Genomic DNA, 22,356 nt, shown 5'->3' with positions numbered 1-22,356 from the left:
AACCAGACTAGGAAGGCTGGATCATGCTGCTGCCCCACTGCATTATGGGTAGCTGTCTATAGTTCTCAAAATCCTTAGAAACAAGTACTCAGGACAAATAAAAGTTGCAAAGAGGTCCTTCCACTGAGCGCTGATTTGCTCAGATGTTGCACGTAGAGTTTATAGATGGATGTTAATGTTTTCACTGAAACAAATTTAAAAGGAAACCTTTTCATTCCAGTTCTTTCGCTGTAGAAGCCTTTAGAGCCTTTGCACAAACACGACGGTAAATTCATCCACAGCTCTGAGATTATCCCCTAAAAGATGGTTAAGCTCGGAGGGAAACGGCAACAACACCTTTCATAAAGTTCTTAGCTTCAGCTTTATTCTTTACTTTCCGTTAATACTTTAGTCAGCGCGTGTCAATTCCAAGGCCAGAGAGCCACTTTTATCTGGTTTGCAAGATATTTAGTGTGTTGTAAACGGCTTGCAGGTGTACAAGAGAATTAGAAATAATACAACTCCCATAATGCACTAGGACAGGCTGCAGCATCATAAACCCAACAACTCTTCTCAGTAGTAGTTTTGTCAGGAACTCAACATTAGTTTAATGCTGATGAGAAATCTTGAAATAGGAGTGTGTGCACCTATTAAAAGCACAAGCTGATTTATGTCCATTAAAAAAACTAATACTTGTTTTACTCTTAAATCTCTCCTTCCCTGGCATTTAAGGATACAAACTCACCTTTTGCATCCCCTTGTGCTACCATGTGGGTCTCTACTGCCTCTACAAACACTCCAGACATGAAAAGAAAAAGAGAAATCCACTCATCTTCTGCCAGGGTTTGGTCAGGGTTAGATTTATTAGCCTAAACTGAGCCATTTAAAAGGTCCTTGTTTGTGATGTTTCAAATGGGAAAAGATGCATAGAATCCCGACTCACCTCTCCAGGCTGGGGGAGCAGTGGCTCTTATAAGAGACCCCCCCCCCCAGGAGCTTCTCATCATATAGCAACCAGTAGAAGGGTGGGTGGACAGGTCCAGCTTCTTGTTAAAGGTGTGGAATTGTGAAAGAACATTTTTAATTATTATTTCTGATTATCTTCGATCACTCTGAGTGTTTCCATGCAGGCTGAACATGGAAACAGTCTTCTACATCTTCCTCCTGCATTAGCTTCTGATAGAAAATGGATGGTGAAATGCTAGGATTTGAAAATCCTCACATTGTGATGTCACACTGTGAAATTGCATATATGGACTCGGCCATCTTGGCTCATGCCAAGGTTTTAAAAAAATTCTGGGAGGAGACAGAGCAGAGAGTGTCTTGATGATAATGACTTTGCAACATGGCTGAATGTGTTTTGTTAGCCAGTCAGAAGTGAGGTGGGTGCATATCATTAATATTAAGTCATTCACTGCCATTAACGACTAAAGTCGTCATTTGCATTTTTTTTTACTGTGTGGGTATCAGAACGAGCCCCCGCACCGTGAGAACAAACATCTCAGCTCTGAAGCCGATCTTCATCCGCATTCGTCACACATCACCTGATCAGGAAGCAGAAAATCCATGTGTTAGGAGATCGTTTAGGGCTGCTGCTTTAAAAAAAGTGAGGCGCGAACCGGAAAAGCTTCTGCCGATCGCAATTCAACAACGGATTATGAAAGAGCAGATAAAGCTCAAAACGCGCCGATTCTTCCTGATGTCAGAGGTGAGTCTCCTCTTTGTTTAGGCGTTGACATCATTCTAGCGCGCAACATTCTGTGACTCTTAAAAAACAGTAAAATGGTGAGAAACGCTGGCAGCGAAGGCCTTTAGCGATCAGGAAACGGCTGGCAGCGAATGAGTTGACGAGTAATCCTGCTGTTTTCAGCCTACCTCTGCATCTCAGAACAGGAGCATCATCAGCTTTTTTAATGACTTCACTGATTTACACTAGAGAACTTTTCAAATGTATTGAATAAACGAGCAAACCACACCTTCAAAGTGGCAGAGCCTTGAAACGTCTCATTCTGGAAGGTACCGAAAATGTCAGGATTAAACTACTGAAATCACTTCATGAGAGGGATTTTATGCAAAGAACCAACTTATTTTTTATAGACCAAACGACTATTGAAACTCTCATTTAATTTAAGTTGGCAGTAACAGATATTCTATGCTGATGTTTTCACTTTCAGAATCACTTCTTTTAATTCATTCAGAAATTTGACAATCATTGAAAATCGAACAGAAACATAAATACCGGCAGGTTGAAATTATTCAGAAGTGTAAATCAGCATCGAGAGTGGAAACACAGATTCATGACACAAGTCTAAAGTTTATGTTAGATCTGAGCTACATCGTCTCCTCATGTGGATTATTCTAGAAGTTGTCTAACTCGCCTCTCTGTGGCACAGCTTTCTGCTCACGTTTTAATTATTCTGCAACACTATAAGGTCTGAGTGATTACATAAAACCCCAGATATTTATGCCTGTGTGACTGACTTTATAGAGTGGCATGAATAACCTTGATCGTTGTTTACTTTAGCTAATTTGCTTTTTGAACCCGGTGGGAAAACCCCATAGAGTAAATAACCATAAAAAATAAAAGTCTCTTCCTGTGTGATATACGACCAAAGCCACACTTAAGCAAGTGTTAATCAGCGCTGCATGTTTACGGTGCCCTGCAAAGTTCACCCTCCTGCATGCCTTCAAGAAGGAATGCAACGCTTATTCTTCAACACAAATCCGCATTTGTGGAGTAAAATCTTAATGCTTTCCTTTTCGCTGTGACATTTTCTGACTTTAAAAGCACCGTGCGCGGAAATAAGCCACGGCATCTCCAGCTGGGGCAGAATAATGGAGATAAAATTGCTGAGGAGCCAGAATGTTGAACCAGGCGGTTCTTGGAAGTGAAAGGCTGGCTTTTACAGTAGATTACACCACAGCTATTAACAGGCATGGCGGTGTGTGGGGTGGCTTTGGAAGCAGTTAAACTGCCTATTAGACTATGAAGGACAGTGGCCTAAAAGTACCATCAGGGGAATCCTAATGCTCCTTAAAATAGTCCCCGGACAACCTCGGAGGGTTTTAATATCACTGTTGTTTCATTTATGAGGAAGCCCTCCGAGAGTGTGGAATTTAATATTAGCATTTAGCTCGTTAATACTCACCTCACATGAACCAATTACTGTTATTCCACATTTCTAATACGTATTCACTAGAACTCACTTTGTTTGGATCTTAGTAAATGAAATAAGTGTTTAAGGATAGCTGTGATTGTGTTTGTAGTAAAAGTTTTTATTTTTCAAAAACTAAATAAAACAGATTCAAATTCCAATAATCTGGTCCTGCAGCTCCATGTTAGCTAAACCCCGTCTTTCCGTTATATCAGTGCAGCTTGTCCCTTCTCCACAGTGATAAACTGCGGTGATCCCGGCGTTCCCGCCAACGGCCTTCGCTATGGAGAGGACTTCACGATTGGTCAGAATATTTCCTTCCAGTGCCAGCCGGGATACAGGATGGAGGAGGACGGGTCACCTGTCAGGATGTGCACCCAAAATGGGACATGGAGTGGAACCATGCTGACATGTACAGGTACTATAGACATCCGTTTCTGTGGAAACGTTATTATAGAAATGACACAATCTAGACAAGCAAAAAGGATTTAAAGGCATCGAGATCCAAAAGGTGCACAAAACATTCAACTCAGACCAGGATGATCGATCGTTGTTGGCATCTTTTTATGCAGGAGCGCAGAAAGACGATTCAGAATTTACAGGGCATTGGTTTTAAATGACGTCGGGGCTGAAAGCTGTCTCCCACCCTCTTCCTCTTTTCCAGCGGTGACCTGCGCAGCGCCCCCTGCCATCAGCAGCGGGGTGCTGCAGGGCAGTGACTTTGAATGGGGCAGCAGCGTGAGCTACAGCTGCTCACCTGGATACGAGCTCTCGTTCCCGGCCGTCCTGACCTGCGTGGCCAATGGCACCTGGAGCGGCATGCTTCCTCAGTGCTTACGTGAGCCACACACACAAGCTTGCACGTGCACTATCCGTCACAGCGGGAGGGGAAATACTTTGTGCCCTCGAGTGTTCCAGAATAGCGAGCACATGTCAGCGTTTTTTCTCTTTGTAACTTTGCGTGTTTCTGGGTTTGCAGCCAAGTTTTGTGGTGACCCGGGGACTCCAGTTGGTGGTTTCAGAGAGGGGCGGAGTTTCATCTACCAATCAGAAGTGTCCTTCACCTGTTCTCCACCTTTAATACTGGTCGGCACGGCAACCAGGCTGTGTGAAAGTGATGGTACCTGGAGCGGAACGCAGCCACGCTGCATCGGTAACTTCAGGCATTTTTGCACATTTTGGTGTTTATTTTTTACAAGAAAATCCTAAAAGCTGGTCACCCCTCCATAGTTCTGCACCACACATTAAATTAGATTTTTAAAAAGTAATAGCAGGCCGTAAGGTAGAGTTACATTAGGAACATTATAACTAAACACCTATTAATAATAATTATTTCATAATTTAGTTCTTAAAGAGCAAGTCACCCCCAAATAAACTTTTTTTTTTTGCTGATAAACTAAATAAACGAGTGTCTAATCGTGCTGCAGACGCGTGTCGTCAATAATTTGGCACTTCAGTGCATCTTAGTTAAAATTTAAATATTCTGCCTAAAACTGTCAGTGTTGTGCCGTTGTCAGGTAAAAACTCTGCACTGTATTTGAATTTAAATCTGCCACCGCTATTGGCTAAGAGGTATGCTACGATGTAAACTGGTACATTATGATGTCGCAGTGCTGTCGTGAGCCTGTGTGTGTGTGTGTATTTGTTAGCAGCTCCGCCCTCTCGGTCTGCCAGGCAACAGCATTTATTGCATTTTTCAAACATGAAGTGGGAGTGGAGTTAGACTCTGATAGGGGGTGACTTGCTCTTTAATCCACTGCTTTGTGAACTTTACTCATGTTTTCTACATCCCTGTTATTTTTAATAACAGAACACTGTCTGATATTAATATTATTTTATTTTTATGTAAAAGTCCTCATTAAAACTGACTAGTTTTCGTGGATATCTGAAACCTGACATGAAACCTTTTAAAGTTAGATTCCGTTGGTTATCTGTGAAATAAATGTGTTAGACTTAAAAAATCAACTTTTTCTAGACATTGAATTAATGACATTTTTAATCTGTATAATTATGTATTTGAAATTTTATTTTTACGAAAAATAAAACACCAGCAACTTTTTGATCTGTAAAAGTTTAACAGAAGAGGTGACCTCCTGTTGACTCAAGCCAAAGCAGTAGCCACTCGATCAAGTCGACTCCTCACTAGTCACGTGATCAGAGAAGCGTCATTTGATTGGCTAAAACCCATTCAATGCAATGAAGCCAACTCATTTATTTAATTTCTTGAATTTTTGCAGATGACATTTTTTGTTCATTTATTTTGAAGTTAAAATATTCAATGTCTAAAAAAAGTCAGATTCTACTGAAACTGTATTTTTTCCATGAAAATGGAGCATCTGAAATTCAGACCAAGATAAATTTCAAGGGTTAATTGCAAAAACAAGTAGAGCATAATTACAACACTAAACTTAAAGAAATGTCAGTGTTTTTGCAGTTTTGACTAATGCAAAAGTGTCATAAATACCAATTAACTGTTATTCTAACAAAATATTTTTTGCAGTTATGTCAAATTAGTTTGTTGGGACATTGTAAAATCCATTTTTGTTTATTTTCCTGTTTCCTATTTTCATAATCAAATATGAAATTCTAGAAACTAAAATAAACCAAAAGGGAAAAAACAGCTCTGATAAAAGAATAATAAAGGTTTAATAATGCCTTCAATTGTATGTATATAGAACTGTCTGGCCAGGTTGAGTAAATGGGGTGGCATTTGCCCCCCCCCCCCCAGACCCCCTTTAGTGACACCCCTGTTTAAGTACATTTAACACAAAAACTTGCTTCCAATCAACAAAAGCTGACCAAGACATGTTCAGCATGACAGAACATTTCCATTTGAACTCATGCATCTGGCTTTGAATCATCAGCAGATATTAAGACGAGTAGGCAGGAACATTTGGGTATTAGGACAACTTGATAGCACCTTTTTCAACATATTTATAGACTATTTGATCTAAATAAGTCTCCAGCTGCTTCACAATATAGTAAAGGTGTTTGAAACCAACTAGGCATTGATTTAAAACTTAAGCGATGGCTTTCTAACAGTTCCTGACTTAATCATCTTCAATCATTTATTTCCCCCCCCCCACCAATGAGCTGGAGCACAGCAGAGACTCCCCCGGCAGGGGTGTCCTCCCCACTTCAAAGTCTGGGATCAAATTAAAAGGCGGAGCTGCTCGGGCCACTGGAGCAGCCAAAGTTCTGAGTGAGATTTCCTCTGGAGGTCATCCTCGTAAAATAAATATCTTCTTTTAAATAACATATCAAAGCATAAGATTTCAGACTGGTGTTTAATGTCGTCCCTTCGCTGTACATGTTTCCTTATAATTAATGACATGAGACTGTGGTGTAACCAGAACCGCCTCCACGGAGCGTCGCTGTTCCCATGACCCCTCCTGATGTATAGAACGTTAGTTTACTCCATAAAAGGATGTTTAAAGCTCTTAAATCAAGCTGATGATGGGTGTAAGCACCCTTTACTTTACAATTAGCTTTCATTCTTTCACTTCCACTTTTTTTAAAGGAACATCTTGGAGAAACGGCCTCTGCACTTCTGTGGAGTCCAGTTTGATCATGCTGAGATCAGGATTTGATAGGTGGACATCACTTCCTGTTGGTCATATCAGTTCTACAGCTCCTTATTCTTCATTACAACAGAGATCATTCTTAAAGACCAATCAGATTTTTGGGTAGAAAAATATCTACTTGAACATTTCAGCATCAAGGACACCTGTAATCAGGACTTAATTCCAACTTAATCTGGAAATGCTGCAGAACCTCCTCCGTGCTTTACCATTAGACCACCGCTCTCCAGTCTGGTGATAACAGTTTTGTGATTGTTGTTCTAAGTCAAAGTTTATCCTTTTTTAGCCAGACTTGTCCAAACAGTACATGGATACCTGGTCTAACACGCCTCTGAGCTCGGAGCTGATACAGTTTCAGTTTCAAAAGGAAGTAAGCCTGACGTGTCTTTCATCTCTGTCTCCTTGGCCTACCTTTTCGTCCACTGTCCTCAGCATTGCCAGTTTCTTTCAGCTACTTTCTAAGAGCAAGAACAGAATATGTTGAAACATCCATCTGCTTTGAACTCTCTCCCTGGGAGAGACTAGCTGATGAGGTAGAACTAGCTATGTCTTGTTGCTTAGCTCTGTCTCATCGTTGTGTTTGACCTTTGAGGAATGTCTTCTACAATGCCCCCTTGATAGCAGAGTTCAGTTTGAAAGGGGACAAATGATGACTTCTTGAGTCATAATTTCAACACATTTATGAAGTTCTTTGCTATAAATTCCTCTTGATTTCAGCAGTTTTATTTTTGACAGTTTCAGTGCCTTCCAAAATGAGCCGTTTCAGGGCTCTGTCACTTTAAGGAAAACAAGCAGCTACTGGCCACGTCTTCCTACCCCCTCATTGGCTGCTATAAGCTGAGAAGCTCCAATATCCGTGAGGGGCTCAGAGTAGAGCAACAGGTGAAGGGGTTTTTGTGACATCACAAACAGGGACTTTTTTAAACGGCTCGTTTTAGGCACATAATTCCTCAAACCGAACACTAAAAGAAAACAGGTGGGAGTTTTTTTACATGTCGGAAGTGATTTTAGAGGTAGAAGAGGCCCCAGGAGTGAGTTTAACATAATAAATCCTTTTTAAGCCATAATTCTTTTGGATCTATAGGCTGGACTTTTATACATCTTGTCATAATTCTAAAAGAATAAATTTGTGCATTTTGTCGCTGTACCAGATGATCACGGTGTGGCTGTTGAACGTATGGTTCTGTGGATAAATAATTACTACAGGCCCATTATAGAAGTTCTGGTTAATAAAGAAGCATGTTTAAGAACAAGCTCTGAGGGTTTCTTTAGCTTCAAATTACAGCTTTTTCACAGTTAGAATCGATATTTTAGACATTTAACTTTCCAAAACCTTATAAAGGTTTTGATTTCAGCTAATTGGCTTTGCTTCCTTCCAGCTCTCTGTCCACCAGAAGAACTCTAGTGGACCATTTCATAAAGGTCATTTGTGAGCTTGCTGATTAAATATTATGGTGGCATGATGTTTCACCAATGATTGTCACTCACAAATTGCTGTTCTGTAGGCCCTCGAGTGAGCCGTGTGACATGTGATCTAATGGATGAAATGAGCCAAACGTAACGGGAGAGGAAATTGCAAAAAGTGGTTCATATGTTGATTTGGTTGAATACATTTTAAAGTGGTCTGCACCTCAACTGTCTGGCTCACTGGGAAACTGAAATGACTGGTCACCTACAACCCAGATGAAGAAGGGAGATGTTTATCAAGGTTATGTAGCCAACAGGACCTCTGCATTGTCCAAAGATCGTAGAGAAAAATCCATTATTCAAATGTATGTCTCTTGTAATTCATATGGCTGGAAAGCAGGGGTGGATACAGGACTGAACCAGAGCTGGGGGCTTAGCCCAGATTAGCATGTGCAAAAAAATAGGTGTTTTTTTATTTTATTACAACTTTTAAAAGTTTAAAGCACTAGTTTCTAAGTGGGCAGCCTCGGCGCTTGCCACATGGGTGCCCTAAGCATACTCTCATTTTGCTGGCCGATCTGCTCAGTGACAGATGGTGTTCGTGTTTGAGAAGGAGATGTTTTTTACTTGTTTTCGTGTAAAAGTGCAATTAAGCACATCCTAATATTCTCTGAGTAGAACCAAAAGTAAACTTATCTCCTCGTTGCGCGTTCATCCTTTTCATCAAAAAGCTGAAATGTCTCCTCAGCCTTCATTAGTTTCTACAGGAGCGGTTCAGCACTAAATCAAACAAATCAGCTGTGTTCACGATCTAAAACAGGTGTGGGGAACCCTGGTCCTTGAGGGCCGGTATCCTTCCTATCCTTGCTCCAACACTTCTGATTAAGTGGTTGAATCACCTGTGCAGCAGCTCATCAGGCTCTGCAGAAGCCTGTTAATCACTTGCTGATTGAAATCCGGTGAGCTGAAGCAGGGTTCAAACAAAATTATGCTGGACAGTTGCCAATCGATGGACCAGGGTTCCCCACCCCGATGTAAGACAAGCACTCTAACGTTGCAGGTGCAATATTCTGGCCACAGGGGGGCGGTAGGGGTCTGAGTGACATTTCATTAACCCTGTAAAGGGCATTTTAGCACATACTGGCTCAAGAAAATGATTTCAAAGCATGAAACAGTTGCCTTGTATGGTTTTAAGTAGGGCTGCACGATATTAGGATAACCTGCGATATTCGGAACTGGCAAAAAACTACATGGAAAATATGTGAAAACGTTTGTTTTTAACCCCAAATTAAACAAGTTTACCTAGATCTTAAAAACAGCTCAGATGATGACACTGCAACTATGATTCTGATAACAAGCTAACAAATTGAACTAGCTCCTCTTAAGATAACTGGCTAGCAGAGCTTCTGACTGACAGTTTATGTGCAGCAGCAAATCAACTATCCTGATTAACAAGGTTATAAAAGCTCATAAATGAAAAATCACTTTGATGTGTGGGGGAACTTTTCCAGGCCCTCTTTAACAGGGTGGGACTGGGAGGAGAGTGCTGTAGCCTTTTAGCTGGAAGCTAACCGGAGCCTGGGGCTAACGTCACCACCCGGTGGAACACTAGCGACATGGAGGTAGGTGGGTTGGTTCACCGGCACGTGTCGGAGTCAGCCCGGTTATTATCAGCTGCTTAACGACACCGAGCGTATTCACATTCACGTTTGAAAGCAGCGCTGATTCCAGAAACCTCAGCACAAAGTGCGTTTGTAAATCTGAGCCAGCACGACGAACAAGGGAAGCGAGCGGCAGCGGAAAGCGGGGGCGGAGCGGAGCGGAGATAGTGGAATTTTGGGGTAAGGGTCTACGTAGGGGGCGGGCATATTATGTGAACGGACCCATCTGATTGGCCGCATATCAGGGGAGCTACATTTGATTGGTCAAATAATACTTCCGCGTAAAAAACAGAGCTGGTTTACAAAAAGTTGATGTATGACACGGATGGAAATGTTTGAACCAAACATTTATCGCTGTTTTTGACGTGCTTTGCGATGGGCCTATCGCACGTCCTGTTATCGCGATGACGATAATGTTTCGATATATTGTGTAGCTCTAGTTTTAAGTTTCAGTTTATGTCCAGAGTTTGAAAAAGTTGAAAAATACATTTTAGAGAAAGGGAGAAAAGTCTTTCTATTGGCTCTTTCAAGTGTTAAATGGAGTCCTTTTAAGGTTCTTCTGGATGTAAAACGTCACATATTAGTTGTATTAAATGCATTTTAAAATGTATAGTTCATAAAAAATTTGATAGAATCCAAGGATTGAAATCTTTGCCTCTGGGGAGAGGCTAAAGTACGTTCAGTTTTAAAATTTGGATCTAAAGGTCAAGATTGTTAACAGGCAGTAAAGTCGTTTCTGGGTCAGCCCACCACCACGTGAACACAAATCGGTTTTGGCATCAGCTGCAAAGATGGGTTTGAATGAAATCTTGTTTTGTGACAAATTCAGGCGTTTGGCTCCGCTGGCAGCACGTGATAAGTCACACTGTGCATCCAGCACTTTACCACCGCCATAAAGTCTAATGTTCCCTGTGAAATAGATGATCTAAAATTAGAGGGCTGCCTGTGAAGTGTTGCTTCATTCATGTAGAGCCTTCATCTAGAACAGCTGAAAAAGAAGTAGTTACAGTTTGCTGCCAGCGAGAGGAAATCTGTGTTGTGTTTCCTAATTGGCTTCTTCTTTTTTTTAGTCTGAAACTGTTAGTTACACACAAACAAAGTGATTTTTAACTTTGTGTGTGTAGGAGTGACTGATTAGTGGTGGTGTGTGTGATGTGTGCTACTGTGGGACAGAACCAGAAGGAGTTTTGAGCTAAGGCAGCTTGCTCTTTAAATAAGACAGACGAGGCAAGAGGGGAGGCAGACGAGGAGATAGAAACGGAGAAAGGAAGGAGCCGTTCCGATGGAGCCGATGGAAAGGTACAGGAAGAGAAGGGGTGGAGAGGTGGAGAGTGAATCTGTCATTTTGGAGGCTGTATTGAATCTGCTCTGCGTCAGGATGTGCTCTACATGCTGATGACACCCCCCCCCCCCCCCCCCCCCACACACACACACACACACACACACGGGACGCCCAGCTTCGTTTTCCAGTGAAGTACTACTGCCCCCTGCTGTCCCTGTAGTGTGCATAGTCCCACTGTTACCATGACGACATGGGAGAGAGAAATAGACTTGTAAAGAGCTGCTGTACATTTATCTCTCTCTGAGATGTGGTGTGTCTTTACTTACTCTGTTGGGATTCCCGTTTCTCTCCAGAGCCGACCAAAACCAGCTGCGATAACCCCGGAACGCCACGCTACGGCTCCTTAAACCGGACCTACGGATTCAAGGTAAAACGTGTCTCAAATGTCAAAGTAGTTAAAGTTTGCTGATGCTGTGGTGGCTCGTTTACTGGGAGACAAATGCAAAGTGGAAACTTGAAAAATGAGCAAAAACACTAAAAAAAGAGCTGAAATCCTAAAGAAAATCTTCCTTCAGCTTCAAAAACCTGTAGGTGACGCCACGGAGGGTTTGTCCTGTATTTTAGTCTGCACCGCCATGATTTCTGTGAAAAATTCCAGTGTGTTGTGAAGCACCGTCATAGGCATCCCAGGCCTATAGGTGGCAGTAGTTCACCAAACTGTTGACCACTGAAAAACATTCTTTGGACATGGAATAACTAAGTGGCGGGCAACACCGGTCCTTAACTTCATGTAAACCCGGGTCTTGTCTTGTTTTTGTGGCACTGATGATTTACGCCCACTGGTAAAAACTGACAATGGAGAATAAAAACGCTCACTTTTGAATAAACAGCCACTTTGATGCCTAGTCGCTGCTGCGCTATCATGTACTCAACATTTCTGTGGCGAGGTCATCTGTACATATTTCAGAGTAATCGTTTGCTGGAGTAAGTGTCACTGTCACAGCCTTCCACTGCCATGAAGGGTACTTACACTCTTTCCACAGCTTGAGGGAAGAAAAAGTCTCCTTGCAGCTCTCTTCATCTTTGTGCTTTTCTCTCTCACACACTCTCCACCCAGGTGGGGAGCGTGGTGTCATTTCAGTGCCATCCAGGTCATTTGCTTCAGGGATCTTCTTCTAGAACCTGCCAGCCTGATCTGACGTGGAGTGGAATACAACCGGAGTGCATACGTAAGAAAGACACATCTCTTCAACTTGTTACCTCTTCACCCGACTCCACCCATCCGACAAGACTCGTTAAAGAGAACAATGTAACTCTCCATCCTCCAGCCCACGCCTGCAAGCAGCCAGAGAGCCCACTCCATGTGGACGTGGTGGGAATGGATCTGCCAGGGTTCGGCTACACCTTGGTGTACAGCTGTCAGCACGGGTACTTCCTGGCCGGGGGATCTGAGCACAGAGTCTGCAAGAGTGATGGCACTTGGACTGGAAAGATGCCAGCGTGCAGAGGTATGTGAGTCACGTCACTGAATGAAGTGCATTTGTTTGATGGCCAAAGCAGTTCCACTAAACAGAAGCGTCTCGCTCAGGGACGACCATCTGGAGCAGAGGGAGCTTCACTGCTAGAGTGGACGAATGGAAAAGCTGGGGTTTTGTCTTTTCGGGAGGTTAGCTTCCAGCGAAAAGCAACAACCAGGATCTGAACAACTTCCTTAAGTCTGGTTCACACGGCAGGATAATCGTGCCCATTTTTGAGCAGCGCCTCCTGGTGCTGTCCATCTTCATAAGAAGACAACTGTTCCCTCTGAGCTAGTAATCAGCATTCTGTTTACATTTACACTGGCTAAGAAAATCTTTTTATCAATAAAATAGCATTTATATTCAACTGTTTTTAATAATGCCACAATGGGATATTCCACCCCTAAGAGAAATTTAGCCTATTTCCATGTTTTCCAGAGTTAGATAAGTGAGAAAAACAGTATTTTTAACAGTAATTCTCCTGGTCTGGCAGCACTCCGTCTGCTTTAGCTTAGCACAGACAATGAAAGTGAATAGCAGCAACTATCATTTTGAGTGCAAACGTGATTAAAATGACTCAAATGATACCAAGTCTTCCCGATGAGCTCAATAATCAAGTCGGCTGCAAATGAAAAGTAAGAAGTAACATAAAGGATTTCCAGGAGCCGATTTAAACTTGGGACTACATTACGACAAATCATCGCTGTAAACCGCCGCGGTCGAAAAAGCCACCAGCAACTGAAGAAAACGGCAGTCCCATCCATATTTAGTGAAAAATCAAAAGAAGTGCATCAGTACTATCTGTAAGTGGTCTTTAATTTCATCTAGTTCATTGAGAGTTGCTGGGCTAGGGTGAGGGTTAGGGTCTGAGAGTTGGACCGGTCCTTACCGCCATCTTTAACTACCAATATTTCATTCATTTGTCATTAATATATTGCGCAACTACACAGTGGTGTAACTGAGGAAACGGTTTAAAACTGCTGACCCAAATCGATAGATCACTAGCCTGGCCATGACCAACACACAGATCTCAGTCGTTGGGTGACTCTACGGTTGTCTCCACATGCTATCGGACAACAAACAGTGTGACGCTCTCATTACGCCAGTCAACGGGGCGGTCTGCCATACATCGTTGTAGAAGATGCAAATAAAGGACTTCAATACCTTTATCTGCTCTTGACTCAAAGAAAAGCTCAAGTCTAATTGACGCCAAAGCCGTTTCAAACAAGCCACCACCAGTTTTTGGTAAGGCACAAGACTGCTCGGGCCTGCTGAGGCTTCTGTGAAACGAATCATGAATGAATACACAGCACTAGCCCCGCCCCTTCTCACAATCCTAAAGAGACGCTCGATTACCATAAAGGCTTTAAAAATGATCTCATCAAATATTTCTGCTGTGTGTTATTAGCGCTCTGAGCACGAATCTGGGCTTTTCGGTGCGTTTAATTTTTAGGGATAAACTGCTAAATGTGATATTGAGCCATCCAGAAAGCAAAGTTCACAGCACGCGCCTCCTTATGCGCCATGCTTGTTTACTTCAAAGTTATGTCTTCTCTCGGAAGATTTCCTTCCTCCACACCTTTTCCATGATTGCACATTAATGCAAACACTGCTGGCGGATTTTTCTTCTGGTCAGCGGACTGGGAAAGGAAACTAGGAATAAAAATGTTGTAAACTGACAATTAGTCCTTGTTCCAATTGATGTCCAGCTCAAACAAAAGTTGTAGACTATCTAATTTTAAGTGTCTGCAGCCTAAACAGTAACTTCCAGATAACAAAGTCTTATATCTGCTGCTTCACTGGCATTATTCATGGGTCTTTTTTTTTCTACGCTCTTGCCTTTTATGCTGGTTTGAAAATAAAACATTCCTGAAAGGGCAGATATAAAAGTGGAGTTTCCCCGGGATGTTCATGCGGTGTCAACTCTGAAAATGATTGAGCTTGTGTGAAGTTTGCTGCATTGACAGGAAATGCTAACAGATGAAGATTCCTTTGTGTGAAGGAAAATGGAAAAGGGGGGAAAAAAAATCAGCCCACCCTGGAGAAGTCTTAAACCGGGTCACTCTGATCCTACTGGAGTTTCTGGGACATGAGCCTTTTCTCTTTGCTCATAGGAAACAATGGCTGTGTCTTAAAACTGCTTTAACCTATTGTGTTTCTCTCTTTCTGCAGCTGGAGAAAAGAAGAAACCAGTGAAACCAGTAACAGGAACGCCCAGCCCAAAACTCCATGGTCAGAGCCCTTTATTATTTAAAAAAGTGTCCATTTATTCTGTTTCAGCTTGGTTTAATTTATTGCTCCACAAAACGCCCGTTTCCACTATCAGAACTTCCAGGTACCAACAGAGTACCTGCCTTGGGGAATGTACTCTGAAATGTCCCGGTAGGGTTGCTGAGCAGGACTTGTGCTCCCTGTAAGACTGAGCCGCCATCTTGGATGGGTCTCCCTTCGCCCCCAGTGCATTTATTTCCCTGAAAAACACATTTTATTATGATTTTTTAAACAAAATCCCAAAAACTAGGCTGCACAAAATACAGGCATAGTTGCCCACTGTGCATGGTTTGGAGAGTGAAGAACCCACCCAATATCGCTGTTACACTTTCCAGCATCCAATGGTGTGTCTACGTATTCATGTCCTTGTTTGTAAAAACAGAGTCGCTGGTGAAGCACAATGGGAAGAAAAGCGATGGAAACACCCCCCCCAGGTGCCTTAATTTGGCGATTCTTCTGGTTGTTAATGGCTGCTTTTTTAATCACACAGCCACTCTCTTTATTAACTGACTTGCAATGCCCGTGGATGTGTTTTAGTGCTAATCAGTCACTATATGCTGACATTTTAGCACAGTCCTGAAAGGGCCAATTTGTATGGAACCACAACAGCTGTGAGAACCCAGATTTGGAAAGTTCCCTAATGCTCTTTGTGATACTTCTAAACCTTTTTGTGTTTTTGATGCACACAGAAAAACAAATGATCCACTGTGGTATTCTCTCTTGCTCTGCTACAGTTTTGCTCACTTCTGTTTTACAGCTGAGCCTCTTTATTCTGCTGCTTTAGCCTCTCGTTGAACCCGAACATCCTCAAGTCTGCCAAATAGAGCCTCTGGTTTTCCTGCTGTGAAGACATTACATTTACACAGACACTTTTTATCATTTACATTTTTATTGTAGTAAGTTCTGTGCATTCTTATATTCATTTGTAGTGGTGCCGCCTGCTCTTAAGAGATTCACCGATTTGCACTTGTAGCTGCGGGATGGCACCACCACTAAGACATATGGGAAAAGATGCGTCAACGTAGCACATGTGCCAAAAACTTGGCTAAACCCTGGCAGATTTCCCCAAAAAACTAGGAAGTCTAAAAATCAAGACAGAAATAAACAATCCTCCATAATCATCAACATGCTTTGATGAAACTATACTTACATTATGAATCAGTGCCAGAAAGACAGTCAGCTGCTAAGGCGTTCACCAGGGCTGTGTACTGTCCCCTTTGAGGTTGGTAATAGTCTAACCTTTAATCACTTCATGAAACAATGTTACCCCATATTTAAATATTGTATAATGTCGAGGCAGCAATCTGATTTTTATCTCTAAGAGACCCAATAAATCAGAAATTTCCTGACACGCCTGCCCTCTTTTTGTGAAGGCAGCGGTCTCATCTCTGCATTTTCCTGACATGCTAGATGTTGTTTTAATAAATACAGTAGGTCTTTGACAATCAAATGCTGTTTATACTTTACATAGATATAAGCAGGATTTTGTTTAAATATGGGTATAAATGTCCTAGAGGCAGAAAATCCCGAAATGGGCTCATTCTGACCTCAACGACCAAAACTCATTGAAAAATCTTAATCTTTCCCTTGTTTGTTTCCACAGTTCCGGACGATGTTTTTGCGCCAAACTACATATGGAAGGGTTCCTACAATTACCGTGGCAGGAAGCAACCTATGACACTGAGCATCACCAGCTTCAACTCCACAACAGGGAGAGTCAACGTTAGCCTTAGCAATGGCAATCTGGAGCTGCTCCTGTCAGGCATGTTGTGTTACGACTCCACATCAAGCGCTCTACTTATTACTATCTGCAGAAGGGAAAATAGGTTATGTGATGATAATGATATGTTTATGGTACCGTGCTATACTACTGCTGTATTAATCCATAAATATACACACACATTAGGTGTAATGTCGAGCTCCTTCTATCAACACTATTACTGGCACTTCCTGCTTTGTAATGGCGGATTATTGGTCCCTTAAACTCGATGAGCTGCAAGTTTCACACACATATATCTGCACACACATGCATGCATAACTCCACATGGGTCCTTTAACAGCCTCAGTTAGGGTTAGGACTAATAAAACAAATCCTGGTTCCTGAAGTATCAGAGAGCCTCAAAACCATAATGAAAAAGTCCGCTGGCTTAAAAGAACAGCTTTAGATCAATGCCAGCTAAAGCTGCACTTCCACAGCCATTGAAAGGCCAGCGGCCTTTTACAGCAGCACTTCTGCCTTTAATATCCGAGTCGTGCGTCTGCAGCTTGAATGTAAGGCTGGAATCAGAACACGCAGAGACATTTGCTGTCTAGCTTAGCATAAAAAACCAGTGTTATGGGAAAACAGACGTCTGCTTAAGGTGAAAAGTGTTCCTGCTGACACTTCTAACCCTGTCTGACACGATGAATCACGATGATGCGTAATATTTGAGGGAATTGGATGCACATTTGCGTCAAAATGTTCCATCAAGTGCCTCTTAGTTTCCCCAGTTTAACTTTAATAAAGGTTCAAAGCATTTTGCAGCTGCGCTGACACGTTTATCTGCCTTTTTCAGGAGTCTATAAGACTTCAGAGGCCAGACTGATGCTTCTGATGTATCAGGTGAACTATGTGAACCAGGGGACCCAGATGAAAGATTCAGCCATCTCTCCAGCGAAGATCATGGACGACTCATGGACTATGGATGGATTTGTAAGTTTCATCTGATCATTGCATAAAAAGTTTTCCTGAACGGATAGGTCAGGGTCATTTTTGTATACGGTTCTAAATAATTATCGCTCTTAAGGGAAAACTTACATTTGAGAATAATGAAAAAATCCAGACACAACACTTTATCAGGAGTTAGGGGACATTTTTTTATTTGATCTCAAACTTGGAACCAGAAAAAACAAATATTGGCTGATGTTGGCATTATGGTTAAAATGAGACCAGCTGTAGAGCAAAGATCATCAATACCCATAACGCCGTGCTTTGACCCGGCTCAGGCAAGAAGAAGAGGAACATTTTAGAATCACCAGATGTGGGAAAATTAAGGCTCAACAACAATAGTGAAGTTAAGCTGAGTAACACAATTAGGACCTCCTAGCAATAGCTAACGTCACTAAAAGCCAACCAAACTCCAATAAGGAGTGGTCCACATGATCCTGATGTAGCTTCCACCGTTGCCCTGGGTGTGTTCTCATTGTTCGATGTCAGCCGGGGGTCTTAAGTGCTCAATAAGCGGTGACAGGGCTGGTCACGATATTTGTGTAGGACGGTCAGAAACACACAAAGTGTGTTTCGGGCATACCACATAACAAAGCATTTGCGGTCTCTAAACAACGTACTAACTGTAACAATTAAATTTACATATTATTTAATGAACCATAAAATATGAGATTCCATAAAAACTATGAAATCAATCTTATGGACCTGTGGACAACTTAAACCAGAAGATCAGAACTTTTTATTGCAGGGATTATGTAACACTTCGTATTAACTCAGAGACAAAGGAGAGTCAAGTTTTAAAAGTTTAAAGATTTATTACTAAACAAATTAAAACTAGACTAACTTTAAAAGCTAAACGTATGGTGTAACTAAGGTGAAGTGAGACAGAGAATGGTGTTGTGTGGAATGTTGTTCAGAACCAGCAAATCCGGGGAAACGATTAGTTCTGATGGGAGTGAAGGTGATGTTTTCGCGCTAAGCTTTGGTTAGGAGGTTCATAAACACATTGAGACGCCATTCTGTCGGTCTACGCACCCTTGGCGGAAGTCCCCGTCTAGATCAGGAGGTGTAGAGGTCCAGCTTGGACCTTTCTGGAGCTAAAGCCTGTAGAACAGTCGCGGTCGCCAACCAGTCCAGTCTTTGAGATGCTTCCGGGTCACAACAGTTTTATTGGCATCTAACAAGACCCAAAACGGGGTCGTGATGGTTCAGCTTTTATTCTGAAAGGAACCGTTGCAGCAGTTGTTACAGCAGCAGATTTTATCCAGCTTGTCGTTGTTTTTTTCGGCTGAAGAGGAAAGTTATGGATTGGCCACTCCGACAACTTCTCTAGAAAGCTTTGAACTCGAGTTAAAGATGACGCGGGCATAGTTTTATGGTCGAATGAAAAGAGGACAGATTTACCAAACACCACCAAAACCACGCCTCCGTCAGATCTGGAAGATTCTGATTGGATCAGTAAAAGCAATGTGTGATGTACCTTAACCTTTCGTGTGATCAGTCTCTAGTGGAAACATTTAAAGTTATATTACTTATTATATTCTGTAGGATTATAATATCAAGTAATTAATATTTTCATTTCACAAATTTTATTTTTGACAAAAACTTTGATTAGCTTATTAAAAATAGAGTTCTTTGATTTAGTAAAAAGAAAGAGTCCTTTGTCTTCGTTCTTCTCTTGTGCTGGAAAGAAAAACAGGTTTAGAAGCAGATGCACGAGACCTTGCTGAGGAGAGGGGGGAAATGACTTTTAGGTGGAAAACAGTCATTTCATTCAGTTACATAACACTTGTTAGGAACTGGATTGCAAAATCAGAAGGTTTGTAGACACCTAACTAACACTGCAGTAATGTCCATTGGTGAGGTCACATCTGATTGGTCGAGTCCTCAACGGGCCAGTCTTGATTGGTGGGTTGGTTTGAAGCACACTGGCTGGAGTCCAGGAACTTGTCCTAATGGTGGAGCATAGCACAGAAGGTCACCGGCCGTAACACAATCTATACAATAACTATGGTGATGTAATACTAATGATCAACTGTTTAATGAAAACTTTGAGGCTCTTTTTGTTGCATCGCCTGATGTGGTGATTCAGTCATTTACATGGAAAAGTTCACAAATACAGCACAGCTTCTTCTGGAAATAACCTAAGAATCAACTTTAATCCCAAAACGGTGGTGTTCTGCTTCTGAATGGCCCTGAGATACGCCACCGCAGCCTTGTGTTTGATTATGGAGACGGTGTTTCTTCGTAACTCAACCACTCTGTGCTCTCTCCAGGTTTCAGCAGAGCCTGATGGTTCCAGCTACGTATTCCAGGGTTTCATTCAGGGAAAGGACTACGGACAGTTCGGACTGCAGCGACTCGGTATTTCTTTTATATTTTATTCTGATGAGGCTCAAACTGCACAGACAAAGCTAAACATGATTTTTCAGAGTATAATCTTCTATTTAACATTAAAAGGGTCGTTTTGGTCCATCACAGGTCTGAACACGTCAGAGAGTCAAAACTCACCACCCCCCCAGCTCGGTACCAACAGCAGCTCTGTGGCCATCGCTATCCTGGTGCCTTTCTTCGCTCTGATCTTCACTGGCTTTGGCTTTTATCTCTACAAACAGAGGTATGAGAACAGACTGATAATCCTGCAACGTTACATCTCTTCTGTCTCCTCTTCATTAACATTTTAAGACCGGTTATTGCAGAGGTGCTAAGAGACGGTAGATTGGTGTGTGTAGCCAAACAATCCGTGTTTAGAAGGTGGTAAATTGGATTTTTCAGAGACGAGGTTGAAGCACGGCTGCCTGGTGCTCAGGTAGTTGGCAGCTAACGTCTGTTCTGCCGCTAATATTCCTTACAAAAAGACGGCGTGCTGAAGGAAGCAGGTTTGAGATCTCACCGAGCTTTCTCTGATCCTAGCAACAATAACAGACACATGAAACTACTTCGTGAAATCCAACACCAGTTTTCTTCTTTAAATGGGCTGCATGGTGGCACAGTGGTTAGCACTGTTGCCTCGCAGCACGAAGGTTGCAGGTTCGAAACCCGGCTGCGGCCTTTCTGCGTGGAGTTGCGTGTTCTCCCCATGCATTGGTGGGTTTCTTCCGGGTACTCCGGTTTCCCCCACAGATCACAACATGCCCTATAGTTTATAAATTGTAAGTCGCTTTGGATAAAAGCGTCTGCCAAATAAATAAACATAAATGACAGAAACTGCATTAGAAAAAGAGAGTATGGTGCAAAAGTTCAGTTTCCTAGTGGTGAGTTCAAATTCACCAGTGTGTGTGACGACGACTAACCCCCAAATTCCACTACCTCCGCTCCGCTGCGCTCCGCTCCGACACGGACGCCGGAGCAAAATCGGTCCCGTTCTAGTCAATCAGAGCAATTCCACTACTGCGGCCGTGCTCCGGCAGTGCGGCGCCGTGCGGCGCCCTCTGTTCCGACGTCCGGCAAAAATAGAATCGATCCTATTTTTGCCGGACGCCGGAGCACCTCCGCAGTAAAAGGACAGAAATCACAACGGCCCAACAGGAAAAGGAGCAAGCACATCTTCCGTTTTTCACAATAAATCGCTAAACAAAAGGCGTTTTTTGTTTCATATGCACAGGTTTAACAACTTTTAACAACTATCAATGGCGGCTGAAGTTTAAATGCACAAAAATAAGCCATAAATACAGTTGCCACTATCAAAGTAGTCACACTTTGTTGATCCAAACACTGCTGATCTCTCAACACAATGATGGGCAGATTAAACAGCTCATTTCCGATGCTTCTCCCGCACAACGGGTGTTTGGATCTAACTTCCGCGTTTATTGCTCGGACTGTATCGCAAGATCTCGAAAATCCCGCGCATGCTTGTTTGCCCCCCTCAGGTCTCCGCACCGGAGCGGAGCCGTTGTAGAGCGCGTACCAGTAAAAATTGAGTTCGGAAGCGAGCGGCTGCGGAAGGCGGGGGCGGACCGGAGCGGAGCGGAGGTAGTGGAATTTGGGGGTAATGAGACTGTAACTATATTTATGTCAGTAAATCAACTTAAAAGGTGAAACTAACATGTGGGTTAGACTCATTACATTCAAAGCTGTAATATTTCAACCTTTATTTGTTATAAATATGAGGATTATGGCTTACAGCTTGTGAAAAGGTTCAATATTCTAGACTCTGTGTCATGCACTGGTCAGCTATAACACCTGAAAAGGGTTCCTGAGCCTTTAGATAAATTGACTTTTGCACCATTTTCTCATTTTTCAGCCAACTAAATCACTTCCAGGTCATAATAACGTTAATGTTCACTACGGCCTTTATCACACGATTGCTGCAGCACCTGCAGAGGGTAACCGTCAAAATAGTCGTTTATGTGTGGGGGGGAAGAGACACGGACCGTGTAGATGCAGCGCCGCGCCTATGTAGAGGAAACACTGGATTGTCCTCAATGTCCCCCACTGCTCTCGGGACGTGGTCAAAGCTCTGCCGGAGGTGGGAGTTGAAGACCGTCTTGACAGGTTCTTCTGCCAGGCGTTCCCAGCAGACCCTCACTATGCGTGTGGGTCTGCCAGGTCTACGCGGCATGTTCCCTTGCCATCTGATCCAACTCACCACCAGGTGGTGATCAGTTGACAGCTCCGCCCTTCTCTTCACTCGGGTGTCCAAAACATACGGCCGCAGGTCAGATGATACGACTACAAAATCTTATCATCGACCTGTGACCTAGGCTGCCCTGGTACCAAGTGTACCGGTGGGAATCCTTATGTTCGAACATGGTGTTCGTTATGGCCAAACTGCGGCTTGCACAGAAGTCCAATAA

The 22,356-nt window shown here is 42.6% G+C and overlaps 1 protein-coding gene across 1 annotated transcript in view; it reads left to right on the top strand.

Moving 5' to 3' along the window:
- Window positions 1–22,356, top strand: part of LOC139061593 (CUB and sushi domain-containing protein 3-like) — a 232,865-nt gene that overhangs the window by 206,836 nt on the left and 3,673 nt on the right. Inside the window, exons 49-59 of the mRNA XM_070547722.1 lie at window positions 3,373–3,552; window positions 3,799–3,972; window positions 4,114–4,287; window positions 11,419–11,492; window positions 12,183–12,294; window positions 12,394–12,573; window positions 14,755–14,814; window positions 16,457–16,615; window positions 17,409–17,545; window positions 19,837–19,924; window positions 20,042–20,177. Coding sequence (XP_070403823.1) covers window positions 3,373–3,552; window positions 3,799–3,972; window positions 4,114–4,287; window positions 11,419–11,492; window positions 12,183–12,294; window positions 12,394–12,573; window positions 14,755–14,814; window positions 16,457–16,615; window positions 17,409–17,545; window positions 19,837–19,924; window positions 20,042–20,177 — 1,474 coding nt within the window. The remainder of the gene's footprint in view (window positions 1–3,372; window positions 3,553–3,798; window positions 3,973–4,113; window positions 4,288–11,418; window positions 11,493–12,182; window positions 12,295–12,393; window positions 12,574–14,754; window positions 14,815–16,456; window positions 16,616–17,408; window positions 17,546–19,836; window positions 19,925–20,041; window positions 20,178–22,356) is intronic.

This window comes from Nothobranchius furzeri, chromosome 19 (genome assembly GCF_043380555.1).
Source record: "Nothobranchius furzeri strain GRZ-AD chromosome 19, NfurGRZ-RIMD1, whole genome shotgun sequence".
In the NCBI taxonomy this organism is placed as follows: Eukaryota; Metazoa; Chordata; class Actinopteri; order Cyprinodontiformes; family Nothobranchiidae; genus Nothobranchius; species Nothobranchius furzeri.
The sequence above is the reverse complement of the archived record's forward strand: the minus strand, read 5'-3'. Positions and strand labels throughout refer to the sequence as shown.